This window comes from Macrobrachium rosenbergii, chromosome 11, assembly GCF_040412425.1.
Source record: "Macrobrachium rosenbergii isolate ZJJX-2024 chromosome 11, ASM4041242v1, whole genome shotgun sequence".
Classification (NCBI taxonomy): Eukaryota; Metazoa; Arthropoda; class Malacostraca; order Decapoda; family Palaemonidae; genus Macrobrachium; species Macrobrachium rosenbergii.
The window spans coordinates 36,584,649-36,597,642 of NC_089751.1; the positions used below are offsets into that span (position 1 = coordinate 36,584,649).

Here is a 12,994-nt window from a genome sequence, read left to right on the forward strand (position 1 = left end):
GTTACCTCTTCTCAGCTTCACCCCAAGTTGGGGTCGTTGTATACAATGATATCCGCCAGCTGTTTCGATTTTGAACGGTTCATTTCGTAGTTGGTTTTGGCAGATGTTTTATGGATGGATGTGCCTCTCGATACCAACCCTCCCTACTTATCCGGTCTGTGGACCGGCACCGAGGTGGGCTGGTTTGCCAACAAGTAACACGCGAGATATTAATTTTTCGAATGAAACTCACAGCATACTGAAGTTTCTTTGGTAGTGCACCGCACACTGAACCTTCCTTTAGTATTTATGGAGTTGAGTCGGGGAACTATAGTAGCAAGTGAGGCAACCCTTCTCACTCTTCTGTGACTCCTGGCCATATTATGGGTTCCCGTAACGTTACTATTTCCACTCGACAGACAGCCTAATTCTCCTGGCACCCCGTTCCGAAACCGATTACCAATGATTAGATTTGTGCCTGCTTTTTCTTCTCTTAAGGTTTAAAAGCCTACCTTTGAGGTGGATACATTTTTTTTTCAAGGGATTTCTAGGCCGCCTTATTTTCTCAAGGTATTTTTAATCTAATTGAGGGCATTCTCCGTATATTGTAAGATTTCAGTACGTCGCTATTGAGACCTCACTTTCCTTATAATTTTCTCCGTGTATGCATATATATATATATATATATATATATATATATATATATATATATATATATATATATATATATATATATATATATATATGTATATATATATATATATATATATATATATATATATATATATATATTTATATATGTAACATATATATATATATATATATATATATATATATATATATATATATATATGTATATATATATATATATATATGCAGTTGTCTTTGAAGTTTTTGTACATAGATTAGAAATGGTACGTATTCCTTAAAAATTATGACTATTTTTCTAAAGATGGCTCTGTGTTACATACTCACAATGTATTCTAAGGGCGACAGTGACCTCGTAACCACTCTTTTCCCAATATTTTTGGACGAGTACTTCACTGAAAGCTTTGAAGTCCAAGAGAAAATAAATTGGGAACTATCATTCCCTGGTGGGTTTCGAACTTACCTTGGTTAGAAATCTGATGATAGTGCTAACCTATAAACCCACCAAGAAAGTTGATGATATAGTGGTAACCTCTTTCTAACCAATGTGGGTTCAAATCCTACTTAAGAAAAAGAAATTGGTCGTGTAATATGAATTTCAAGTGTATCAGGTGAAAAACACAGTCATGATTACTAATAAATTGAGAGGCCATTGTGGTGATTACAATGCATTGTCTTGATAAAGGTGCCCAGTAGACTTCATATACAGTACTAAGAATTTAAGGCAAGATGATGCTTTTACCTGATAGGCAGTAGTTGCAAACAGGAATGGTTCCATATGGAAATATGCGATACTAACAGCATGTTTGACAAAGCAGATTTTATACGTAAAATATACATAACAGAGAAGAGGAACCCTCCTCGTTATCGCCAGTCACGGTGTTGAAATCCTATCCATCACATGTGAGATGGAGCTGAATTTTAGTGTTGAATCGTGATCATCAAGTAAATATTGATGTGTTCGTGTTATGTAAATGACTGTTTAGCATACAAAACGACGAGTGTTTCAGTTGTGGAAGTATCATGTTGGAGTGACGGGATCCATGGCACAGTGTCATAAGTTAATACGACGGAGAATAAAATTGACTAAAATGATTGAGTGACGGAAGACAATGTTCTGATGAAAGGCGAAGTGGTAGGGAGAAGACGCCTCGGGCAGACCTCTCCCTTCCCTGCCTGAGGATCCTCACCGGAGAGACAGAGGCCTTCCGATGGCAGGCCTCATCGCCCGCCCTTCTATCCCCTTGCAATCCACTCGGCTCGAGGAGGAGGAGGAGAAGGATCGGCAGGAGGCTTCACTGTCAGGATGGGGCCCTCTGGAGGGTTGACGTTCGCCCCCGGGGCCTCTCCCATAGACACTCACCTGGAAGAGGGGGGCGAGGAGGCCCACCCTCCCTTGTTGGACCCCGTCGAAGGGGGTGCATCTAATCCCCCTGGGCCTTCCCCTGCGGCGTGGAGTTTTGGTATTACCCACCAAACGACTCCACCGCCCATACTGCTCTACCCGGAAGGTAACTAACCCATCTCTTTTCTCTCACTATCCTTCTCTGTGCCTCAGCTGCCTCTCTCTCTCTCTCTCTCTCTCTCTCTCTCTCTCTCTCTCTCTCTCTCTCTCTCTCTCTCTCTCTTACTCATTTCCATTCCAGGAACTTCTGGCATCGCCCCTCGACTTTGTCCAGAAGGGCGTGTGATTCTTTTAGTTTTTTAAGGGATTACTAAAGAGGGAGTTCGTTACCAGGTAAAGTATGTGACTCAAGAAGAATTGATACAGTAGTGTGAAATATGGGCGAGGAGTATAAGATTGAAGGTTAATTATGAATATCTTTTACCACATTAATTATAAATCATAAAGAATCGTGACCCTGTTCCGGAGGAACTGACTAAGCTTCATGAGTGAAGAGAAGATATTTTATATTATATATATATATATATATATATATATATATATATATATATATATATATATATATATATATATATATATATATATATATTACACACACACAAATTGTGTGTGCGTGTTTTGAAGATGTAACCTTACCCAGGTTTTGAAAGATGTACAGCATTTAGGCAGATTTGATGTCACTTTTCACAATTTTCATAAAATTAATGTCGAATATCTTCAATTCCTGAAATCACCTCAATAACCATTCATCTGTCATGGGAGCTAGACATCTGCTTTCCCGTAATGATAAATTTTTAAAGGTCAGTGGAAATTTACCATTCATTCCACTATGAAGAACAAAACTTTGGCTCCACACGCAAAAAAGACTGACATTTCAGGAAATATATCATGGACGGTTTTCCTTTCACGTCCGCTAAGAATGGTTTGTTTCCCTACGAGGAAGAATGCCAGGTGACTCCATGAGAGTAATCCTTCGGTCTTTCTGTGCGGTCGTTTACTCTGTTATAAAAATAAACAATGCTCTCAATTACTTCAGTGTCAGTTCACTACGACCCATGATCCAAAGATCTGTTAAATAATAGAAGGATACCAAACAATAGTAGTAAAGAATACTTTTTTTTTATTAAATTGTTAGTGCTGTTGATAGCAACAGTGTTACTACCTTCTTAGCGTTCTCTGATTCGCTTATTTCACGTTGTTGTGAAAGCCAAACATGTCATTCATTTGCTTATGTTAAATAACTATTAATATGATTTTTTTTTGGAGCATAACAACCCAGTACACATTAGTATAAATTTTGCCAGTACACACTTCCTCATGTTGAAACCTACTTAAATGTGCTATTCCATCTGGAGAGAGAGAGAGAGAGAGAGAGAGAGAGAGAGAGAGAGAGAGAGAGAGAGAGAGAGAGAGAGAGAGAGAGAGAGAGAGTCTTTCTAGATACTCAATTCTATTGTTTTATGCCGAGTCGTCCCTTTATTTTGAAACCAACAATTTATGGGTCTCACCTGCCTCCTTGAAGGCGGAGCTTTTCACATCTGCCCCCTATAACAGGAAGCACAATGTTCCCCTATCGGCACTAGAGCTTGAAAAAGGGCCACCACCATGATGCTCTTTGAATTGGGTATGTATCATATTCTTTCCAGGATAATGGCTTCCTTTACGAAGAAGGTTTGAGAAAGGAAATGAAAATACAAATCAACCTCGAGAAAACAAATGTAATATTTATTCTTCACATTCCAAGACTGACCAGTAAACGTGCCATTCAGACCATAGTTGAAAACATCGCCACTGGTCCTCTTGACCATGCAGCCGAATGAATTCTCATACCCCAAAATGAGTGCCCTGAAGGGCTATGGGACCTCCAACCCGTAATTTCATGCGGGTGTAGGTGAATGAAAAATTGAGCTTGAGTAAACTTCAAAACTGTGATCCCATCGCCTTCCTCGTGGACATTTCTGTAGCTTGATTGCCCTACAGTCAATCGTCTGAATGGTTTCATCGGGTGACAACGGCTGATAATTGCCGGATGCTCATAATATTCAGCCACTGGGAAATGCCTTTCCAAAATGACCCCATTTTTCGTTGTGACCCTGGTGACGTTTCCTGTCGGCTGATTCGAGGAACTTCCAGCGAAGAATAAGTTTTGCTGGAACAGCTACACGATTTCCATTGTCTGGTGCAGCTTTTACACAAACACTTTTAACTTATTCAAAAAAAAAAAAAAAAAGAAGAGACATTGGGAAATCAGCGTGTATTTTATGCACACACTGAACGCTCAGTGACTGCATATATACAGTATATATATATATATATATATATATATATATATATATATATATATATATATATATATATATATATATAATTCTATTTGATAAAATTTATTGTAATAAAAAAAGAAACGTCTAGTTTGCGCTTGCAATATGTAGTAATTATTTATAGATGAATATAATTTATAATTGTAATTACTATATATGAGAATAAATATATATAGTAATTCCTTATAGATAAATATAATTTATAATTGTACATTGTATACTCGTACTTAGAGAGGATGTTATTTCATATAAAACAGTGACTTATCCGTAGTAAAAACAAAGAAAAGAAAATCACTGTATGCTATGCCCACATTTGACAGATAATACATATTGTGCATGCAGTTAATAACATTACATAGTAAATATCTATATAGCCAGGATGTCACTGCATCCGAAACGACAAAGAAGCTTTTGCTCTTGTTTGGGAACCATTGTTCCCTAGGCAAAATTCCTGGCATTCCTCAGACACATCCAGATTGAAAAGGGGCAATTTCACTAATTGTATATCATTATCCTCTTCCCCGGCATGTCGACTGTATTCAGCAAATTAGTTTACATTTCGTTTCTACTTTCTTTTTATGGTAGTTATTCAACAATTTAGCTTCCCACTTTTTTTTGTGAATATTTATGTAATTCTTTACCTACCTTCCATTTCTGTAGTTTGTTATGGATTATCCTTTCGTTTCCTTGTTAAAAAAGATAGCATGTTTCAAATAAAACAAAAATACAGGAACATTTAGATGAACCTTTTAAAGGTGAAAAACCTTGAGATGGCTTAAAAAAAAAAAAAAGACCATTTTGCTAAAAAAAAATGCTGACTTCTGAAAGGGTTGGCAAATGATCGGAAGGAAAAAATTTGGTTGTTTGCATAGCATTTTCAGATGAAAAACTTAGTCGACTTTTGAAAAAGAAATACCATTTCTTGGCAGATTCTGATTGCGGAAATTTTTCCTGACACGATAATTCTTGACTTTATGAGGTATTATTTTACTTTGAACTGTAATTTGATGTTGGAGGTTTTATGCTGTGCACTTGAATCTCCTCAGCATGAATAGTACTAAACTCATACTCAAATATATCGCAAATTTATTGTTTTTGAGATATCTACCCTCTTTTTTTATGTTTTACTACGAGTATTCATGGCGCTCAAGTGAGTGGTGTGGGTATTAACGTAAAACTTGATATCGGAAGAAACGAACGTCAGAACCATTCAAAGCGCGCATTAAAATAGGAAAATTATATTTTCAAATCCAAAATGTAATAATGGACTTAAGTAAAATTTTACCGTTTATGATCATCTGCAAACACAATTTCTCCAACAAAACGAACGTCAGAACCGTTCAAAGCGCGCATTAAAATAGGAAAATTATATTTTCAAGTCCAAAATGTAATAATGGATTTAAGTAAAATTTTACTGTTTATGATCATCTGCAAACACAATTTCTCCAACAAATCGTGGCGACCTGAGCGTTGAATACGAAAAGGAAGGTTATAGGATTTAAAAGTGTTGCCTCCCATTGCATTAATATTCCCCCCCAAAAGTTAATGACAGAGTATGAAATGGTTCCCCCGTTAAGAATGATTTACAAACCTCAAAGGCCTTCGAATAGCCTAGGAAAGGCCTATAGCATTCCCATAAAAGATAGCGGGGCTTGTTCCTAGACAACACTCGTAGGCCTCGCGAAGACGGACTGAACCAAAACCTTATTCCTTTGTGTGTATATATATATATATATATATATATATATATATATATATATATATATATGTGTGTAAATGCTGAGATTACATGTGGTTATCGATGTAGTGATGTCTGATAACATGGCTTTTGACCTCCTGTCAATAAAGGTGCGGGTTGTATTAAAACATTTGTTCACGATTCAGTAATAAAAACAAAATGCCACTTATTCCGGTTACTGAGGTTTTAATGGAATTTTTTATATTTAATGAAAAACATATCTTCAGATCAATATTCTGAAGGTAAGGATATCGCAAATGTAAATCTCATGAGTTTCGGTATTTGCTTCAGAATACAACATTTTTGTCTGCGATCTTTTTTTTTATTTTTTATTACGGTATAACAAAAAATCATGAATACCCAGTTTGCTCCTCTTGGGGTATGCAAAACGGCATGACAGTGGGATTGAATTTAAACATCGAAGTGTGACAGACACACATACATCTATGTTTCTCTCTCTCTCTCTCTCTCTCTCTCTCTCTCTCTCTCTCTCTCTCTCTCTCTCTCATATATTATATATATATATATATATATATATATATATATATATATATATATATATATATATATATATATATATATATAATATATATATATATATATATATATATTATATTTATTTATATACAGTATATATATATTATATAATTGTATATATTCATATAAATTAAATATATATACAATATTTATATGTATATACATACATACATGCATACACACACACACATAACGGCCGGAGCTGTGGCTCGAAGTATGCATCACGAAGGAAGTAATAGGGAAAGGCATCCTCATCCTTTAACAGTTTATTTTCAATGCTGACGTTTTGCGACGAATTCCAAGTCGCATTTTCAAGGATATAAAATATAATTTGCGAACATTAATAACTCAAATTAATTTATGGAGATATGCAATGGCAACAGCTCTCTATGAAGTAAAAACATCTAAAACAAAACACCTCATTCCAAGACAAACCCATTAGAAGTAAAAAGAGTTCACTAAAATTTCAAGTCACCCTACCTATATGAAAGAAAGAACAAGGCTAAAATGACTAAATAAAAACAGAGTGAGGAAAACCAGTTGTCCAAACTAGGCTAAACAGTTTTACTGAAGACGATTGAACATTTAATGACGGTACAATCTTTTTGATAATTATGGATTCTAGGTTAGGTAAGCCGTTGTTGTTCTGCACTAGGCCTAAGATGGAAAAGTCCTTGCTGTCAGTATAAGTTTTACATAATTTTGAATGATCACGTATATTTGATTGTTCTGGATTAGATAACCTGCTACCTATTCTATGACTTATGCCCCTTTGGGAGTCTATGCGGACCTTCAACAGCCTCCTCGTGCATCCCATGTGTATCCCATGATCACATCCCGTCCAAGTGTATTTGTATACGACGTTGGACGAAAGCAGAGGACTGAGTCGGTCTTTGACTCTAAACAGAGACCCTGTTGTTTTTGAGTTCCTCATTGGCAGAGTGGGTGTCGTTCTCAGCTAGCGCTTTGCTGGCCCCGCGTTCGAGTTTCCGACGGCCAATGAAGAATTAGAGGAATTTATTTCAGGTGATCGAAATTCATTTCTTGTTATAATGTGGTTCGGATTCCACAGTAAGTTGTAGGTCCCGTTGCTAGGTAACCAATTGGTTCTTAGCCACGCAAAATAAATCTAATCCTTCGGGCCAGCCCTAGGAGAGCTGTTAATCAGCTCAATGGTCTGGTTAAACTAAGGTATACATCTTTCAAGGGATTTTTCGGGATAATTTTCAGATTCAGAGCAGACAAACTTTTGCATAACGGCTGTGCATTTTCTCCTGAAAGTATCATCATGCACGAAAGGGAAACTTGCTTACATCTTCAGTTTCGGCACAGTCCATAAGTCATGGAACAGGTAGCAGGTTATCTAATCCTGAACAATCAAATATACGTAATCATTCAAAATTATGTAAAACTTATATTGAAGGATTTTTTCATCGTAGGCCAAGTGCAGAACAACAACGACTTAACCATCCTAGAATCCATAATTATCAAAAAGACTGTACCGTCGTTAAATACTCAATCGTCTCCAGTAAAATTATTTATAGCCTAGTTTGGGCAACTGGTTTTCCTCACTCTGTTTTTATTGATTTATATTAGTCTTGCTCTTTCTTTCATATAGGTAGGTTGTTTTAAGATTTCAGTGAACTCCTTTTACTTCTAATGGGTTTTGTCTTGGAATGAGGTGTTTTGTTTTAAATGTTTTTACTTCATAAAGAGTTGTCGCCATTGCATATCTCCATAAATTAATTTGAATTATTAATGTTCGCAAATTATGTTTTATAGCCTTGTAAATGAGACTTGGAATTTGTCATGAAACGTCGGCATTGAAAATAAACTGTTAAAGGATGAGGAGGCCTTTCCTATTACTTCTTTCAGACGTGACGTGTATATATATATATATATATATATATATATATATATATATATATATATATATATATATATATATATATATATATATATGTGTGTGTGTGTGTTATCATATTGATTTATATATATAATATATATATATATATATATATATATATATATATATATATATATATATACACATTATGTATATTGTATTTATATATATTAAATATACACATATATATATATATATATATATATATATATATATATATATATATATATATATATATATATAAGAGAGAGAAACATTGATGTATGTGTGTCTGTCACATTTCGGTGTATAAATTCAATCCCACTTTTATGCCGTTTTGCATAACCCAAAAGCAGCAAACTGGATATACATTATTTTTTGTTATACCGTAATAACAAAAAATCGCAGACAAAAATGTTGTATACTGAGTAAATGCAAAAACTCATGGGGTTCACATTTTTCGATATCCTTACCTTCAGAATATATATATATATATATATATATATATATATATATATATATATATATATATATATATATATATATATATACATACATACATACATACATACATACATACATACATACATACATACATACATACATACATACATACACACACACTCACTTTGCGCATAAAATCAGTCCCATGTTTTGCATCAATTAGGCTGAATCGTGCTGCGATACTTCTATGCAATTAATTATTCCCGCCGTGCAGGTTACCACAAAATGTAATTCAGCATTCAGACTGATTCCCTTTCCTCCTTCGCAGATGGTGTTGTTGTGCGTGGCGGCGGTATGGCAGGTGGTGCTCAGGAGTTGGAAGACTTGATCCACCTGGCTGGACCCCTCACCGAAGACGCCGTTCTGAAAACTCTGCATGCCCGATTCTGCCAAGGGCACTACTTTGTGAGTAGGGATATTTATCCCTTTCATTTTTTTTTATTTGTTTTTTTGCGACTTGCTCTACAAGCGCCTCTGTGGAATTCTGTGGAATCAGCCATTTGGAATACGACCTTATTTACAATACTCTGTTATTATTATTATTTTGTATAAGGTCTACAATATATATCAGTAGAATGTGAGACTTTATAAAATTGTATAAAAAGCTTTCGAACCTTGTCTTGATGATGAACCCAGGATAGGGTTCGAAAGCTTTTTTCACATTTTTATAGTCTCACATTCTGTTATGTTAGCGTGGACCTTATACAAAATTACTCCTGTTCTTGGCATTGAGAGTTCTACACATTATTATATTATATTATTATATTATATTATTATATTATATTATTATTATTATTATTATTATTATTATTATTATTATTATTATATCTACAGATCTAAGGGATAAAGAAATTTGCATTTTCATCTTAGGAGGATCAAGACCAAAACAACTAAAGCATCCATAGATAAATAAATCCTGCCAAAACCTCGCGACTAGCATTGTCAATGAAATGTACTGTGTGATTTACATGTGCTTTCACAAATATTAGGCGTCACTTTCTCTTATTACACGTCTCTGACAGCAATGGTAACCAGTAATGGAGAAGATGATTTCGATTCCGACAAAATATCAAATATTCCCTGACATCTACCAGAAGTTAACCGTTTTAATTGTGATTCATCACAATCCATTCACATCCATTCCTAAGATAATGTCTTAAACGACAGCGCGCCCACACAAAACCAACTGCTACCTCCAAAATTGATTGGTGAAGGTACTTAAACTGCAGATACACGCCGAGAATTGATATTTGCTTTAAAAAAAAAAAAAAAAACTTTCCCCAATATCTTGAGACTGAAACTTTCGTTGCTTTTTATACTAGTTTGAAAAATAAACAGGAAATTTTTTCGCCACAAATGAATCATATGATCGTTAGGTATAATTTTGTGAAACTGATAATATTACTATGTATAAAATAGTAGATTTGAACTACATTGCTTCTCATAAACATGATTTATAATATACACTGTGCTAAATGTTTGAAAATACATTGGACTATTATTTTATTCATAGGTATAAGTATAAAGATTTGTTTCACCAAATACATCACCTACGTTTGAACTTTAAGGAGAAAAGCAGCAAATCATCATCCATATAATGTGGGTATTTTTCTTCCACAGACGAATGTGGGACCCATACTTTTGTCGGTGAACCCCTACCATGAGCTTGGCAATGCTCTCACTCTCACGTCTACAAGGGCAGCGCCCCAGAGCCCTCATCTCCTACGGGTTGTCCACGAGGCAGTGCGGCAGCAGAGCGAGACGGGTTATCCCCAAGCCATCATACTCTCAGGTAACATTCCTTCTCTTTTCTCTCCCGCAGGGGGATAAGTGCACCTCACGTGGTGCACTGTAGGCATTACTTAAGGGTCTTTGCACTATACCTTCTTTCATATTCTTTCTTCCATCTTACTTTCCACCCTCTCAACAATTGTTTCATAGTGCAACTGCGAGGTTTTCCTCCTGTTACACCTGCGTAACCTTTTCTCTCGAGTTCCCTTTCAGCGCTGAATGACGTCATAGGTTCCAGCGCTTGACCTTCAGCCAAAACTGTGTATATTCCCTTCTTTTCTCTCCTGGTATTATTTCTGATATTATTCTCTTATGTACGCAGTCGGCCTCGTAATCCTTGTCAGACTACTACCTCTCCCATTCACTCGGTGAGAATTGATCATTCTCTGGCACTGCGGCTGACTGTTTCTAGTCTCTCTACCAAGCTTTGAAATTCAATTCTCCTGCTTGTGTATATGTATTTTCATTTTTTGACTCATGACATTTCTTCATTTAAGAGACGTGTTTATTGTCCCCTATGTATCCAAGTCCTAGAAAAGGGCTTTAGGTTCTTCGTCCTTATGGCTTTCGATAATTAAAAAGATTTTTCTCAGTTGGAGTGCTCACATTCTTTGAAAATGAAATATTGGGGTATTTTTGTTTTTAGGACCAGAAACCAAGATTTTGCATTGCTGTGAAAGAGAAATTTTCCAGTGTCTGTACATTGCGACAACAGTTGATGATACCAAGGTCATAAACAAATTTTGGCGTGAAGTACATGCCAGTACCAGGCTTGTTGTTTCCAAGTAGATGATAGGACCAGCAGGTACGTTTATTCATAAACGATTAATATTGTCAAAGGGATAAACTTATGGCTAACAATCCAAAGAAGAAGAGACCTTGAACATATGTTGTACATGTTTAGCGTAATTAGACTTTTACAGAGGTGGTAAATGACCATGATTTGTAATAGTTCTGGATGGACGTAATATATCCAACAACAGTGTGCTGACTGTAAGGGGGCCAAATTACCACAGGCTATCAGTGGTTATGGTGTCAAACGACTTTTACCATATTTAATAAAATAAAGTTCAGCCTTTTGATAAGCTGCCTTGGTAAACGTAATTGCTGCATCATTCTTTAGTTGTGAATTTTAATGCTGCATGTTCAACAAAGAGCTTAAGCTGCATTGTTAAAAGGGCATTATTTTCTCAGGATTTGTCTTCTTAGACTGCACATATTAATAAGGCAGTGGCGTGTATGTAAGCTAAATCAACGGGGACACGTTTACTTGAACATTCATGCAAGAACAGTTCAGCATAAATGATAATTGGTATCTATTATTCCCACAAGGCAACCTTCTAAAAGCCAGAAATATGATGTAGCCTCTAAAGTGATGATTATCCACAGCGATTACTTTATCTGCTTTTAAGCAAGCTGTCTTGATATTACAGTGGCGAGCCCAGTTTGGCGTTATTATAAGTTTTTTTTTGTTTTTTTTACCCTTAGGAACCGATGCTGGTAAATTGCAGTATTCCTTTTACCTTGAATTTCCTGTTTTCTGTTTTGTATTTTTTTTTATCCGTGAGTTAACAGCGTTACCTCTTTTGCTTTTGGTTTCCTAGGTGCTTCAGGGTCAGGCAAGACCTACACATCGATGCTGTTGCTACGACAGCTGTTTGACGTAGCAGGAGGCGGCCCTGAAACAGATGCTTTCAAGCACTTGGCTGCAGCCTTCACAGTCCTCCGATCCCTTGGTTCTGCTAAGACCGGCTCTAATTCAGAATCTAGTCGTATTGTAAGTTTATAATCTGTTTGTAATTTGTGGTGGGTGGGATATCGGAATGGCCAAAGCAAACAGTGGCAGCAACAGTTATTTTCCTTCAGAAGGAACACAGTACCATTTGAGAATAAAAAAAGCAGAAGCAGGTTTAAAAACTATCTAATAATTGCTTTCCTTTTCCCTTGTTATGATCCCATCTAATGGTACCACTTTCTGTTTCTAAAATAATCTTTATAGGTTTAGATCATAGATAAGATAACGCCAGGAGTTCATGTGGCATGAATAAGTTAAAATAATTACAATAAAGCAGCATAATACAAATAAGTTATGCTTCAGGGTATGAGACAGGAATTATATGCTAGGTATTCATTTTACTTTGCGTTTACTCAATTTAAACTATTAGAATATAAGGAACTAACGATTT

At 35.7% G+C, this 12,994-nt stretch overlaps 1 protein-coding gene across 6 annotated transcripts in view; it reads left to right on the forward strand.

The window, feature by feature from the left end:
- dachs (unconventional myosin-IXb-like dachs) overlaps positions 1 to 12,994 on the forward strand; it is a 409,496-nt gene that overhangs the window by 382,964 nt on the left and 13,538 nt on the right. For all 6 annotated transcript variants that reach the window (XM_067111608.1, XM_067111607.1, XM_067111606.1 and 3 more), the window contains 3 exons: positions 9,286 to 9,422; positions 10,638 to 10,809; positions 12,413 to 12,585. In XM_067111608.1, the coding sequence (XP_066967709.1) occupies positions 9,286 to 9,422; positions 10,638 to 10,809; positions 12,413 to 12,585 (482 nt within the window). The remainder of the gene's footprint in view (positions 1 to 9,285; positions 9,423 to 10,637; positions 10,810 to 12,412; positions 12,586 to 12,994) is intronic.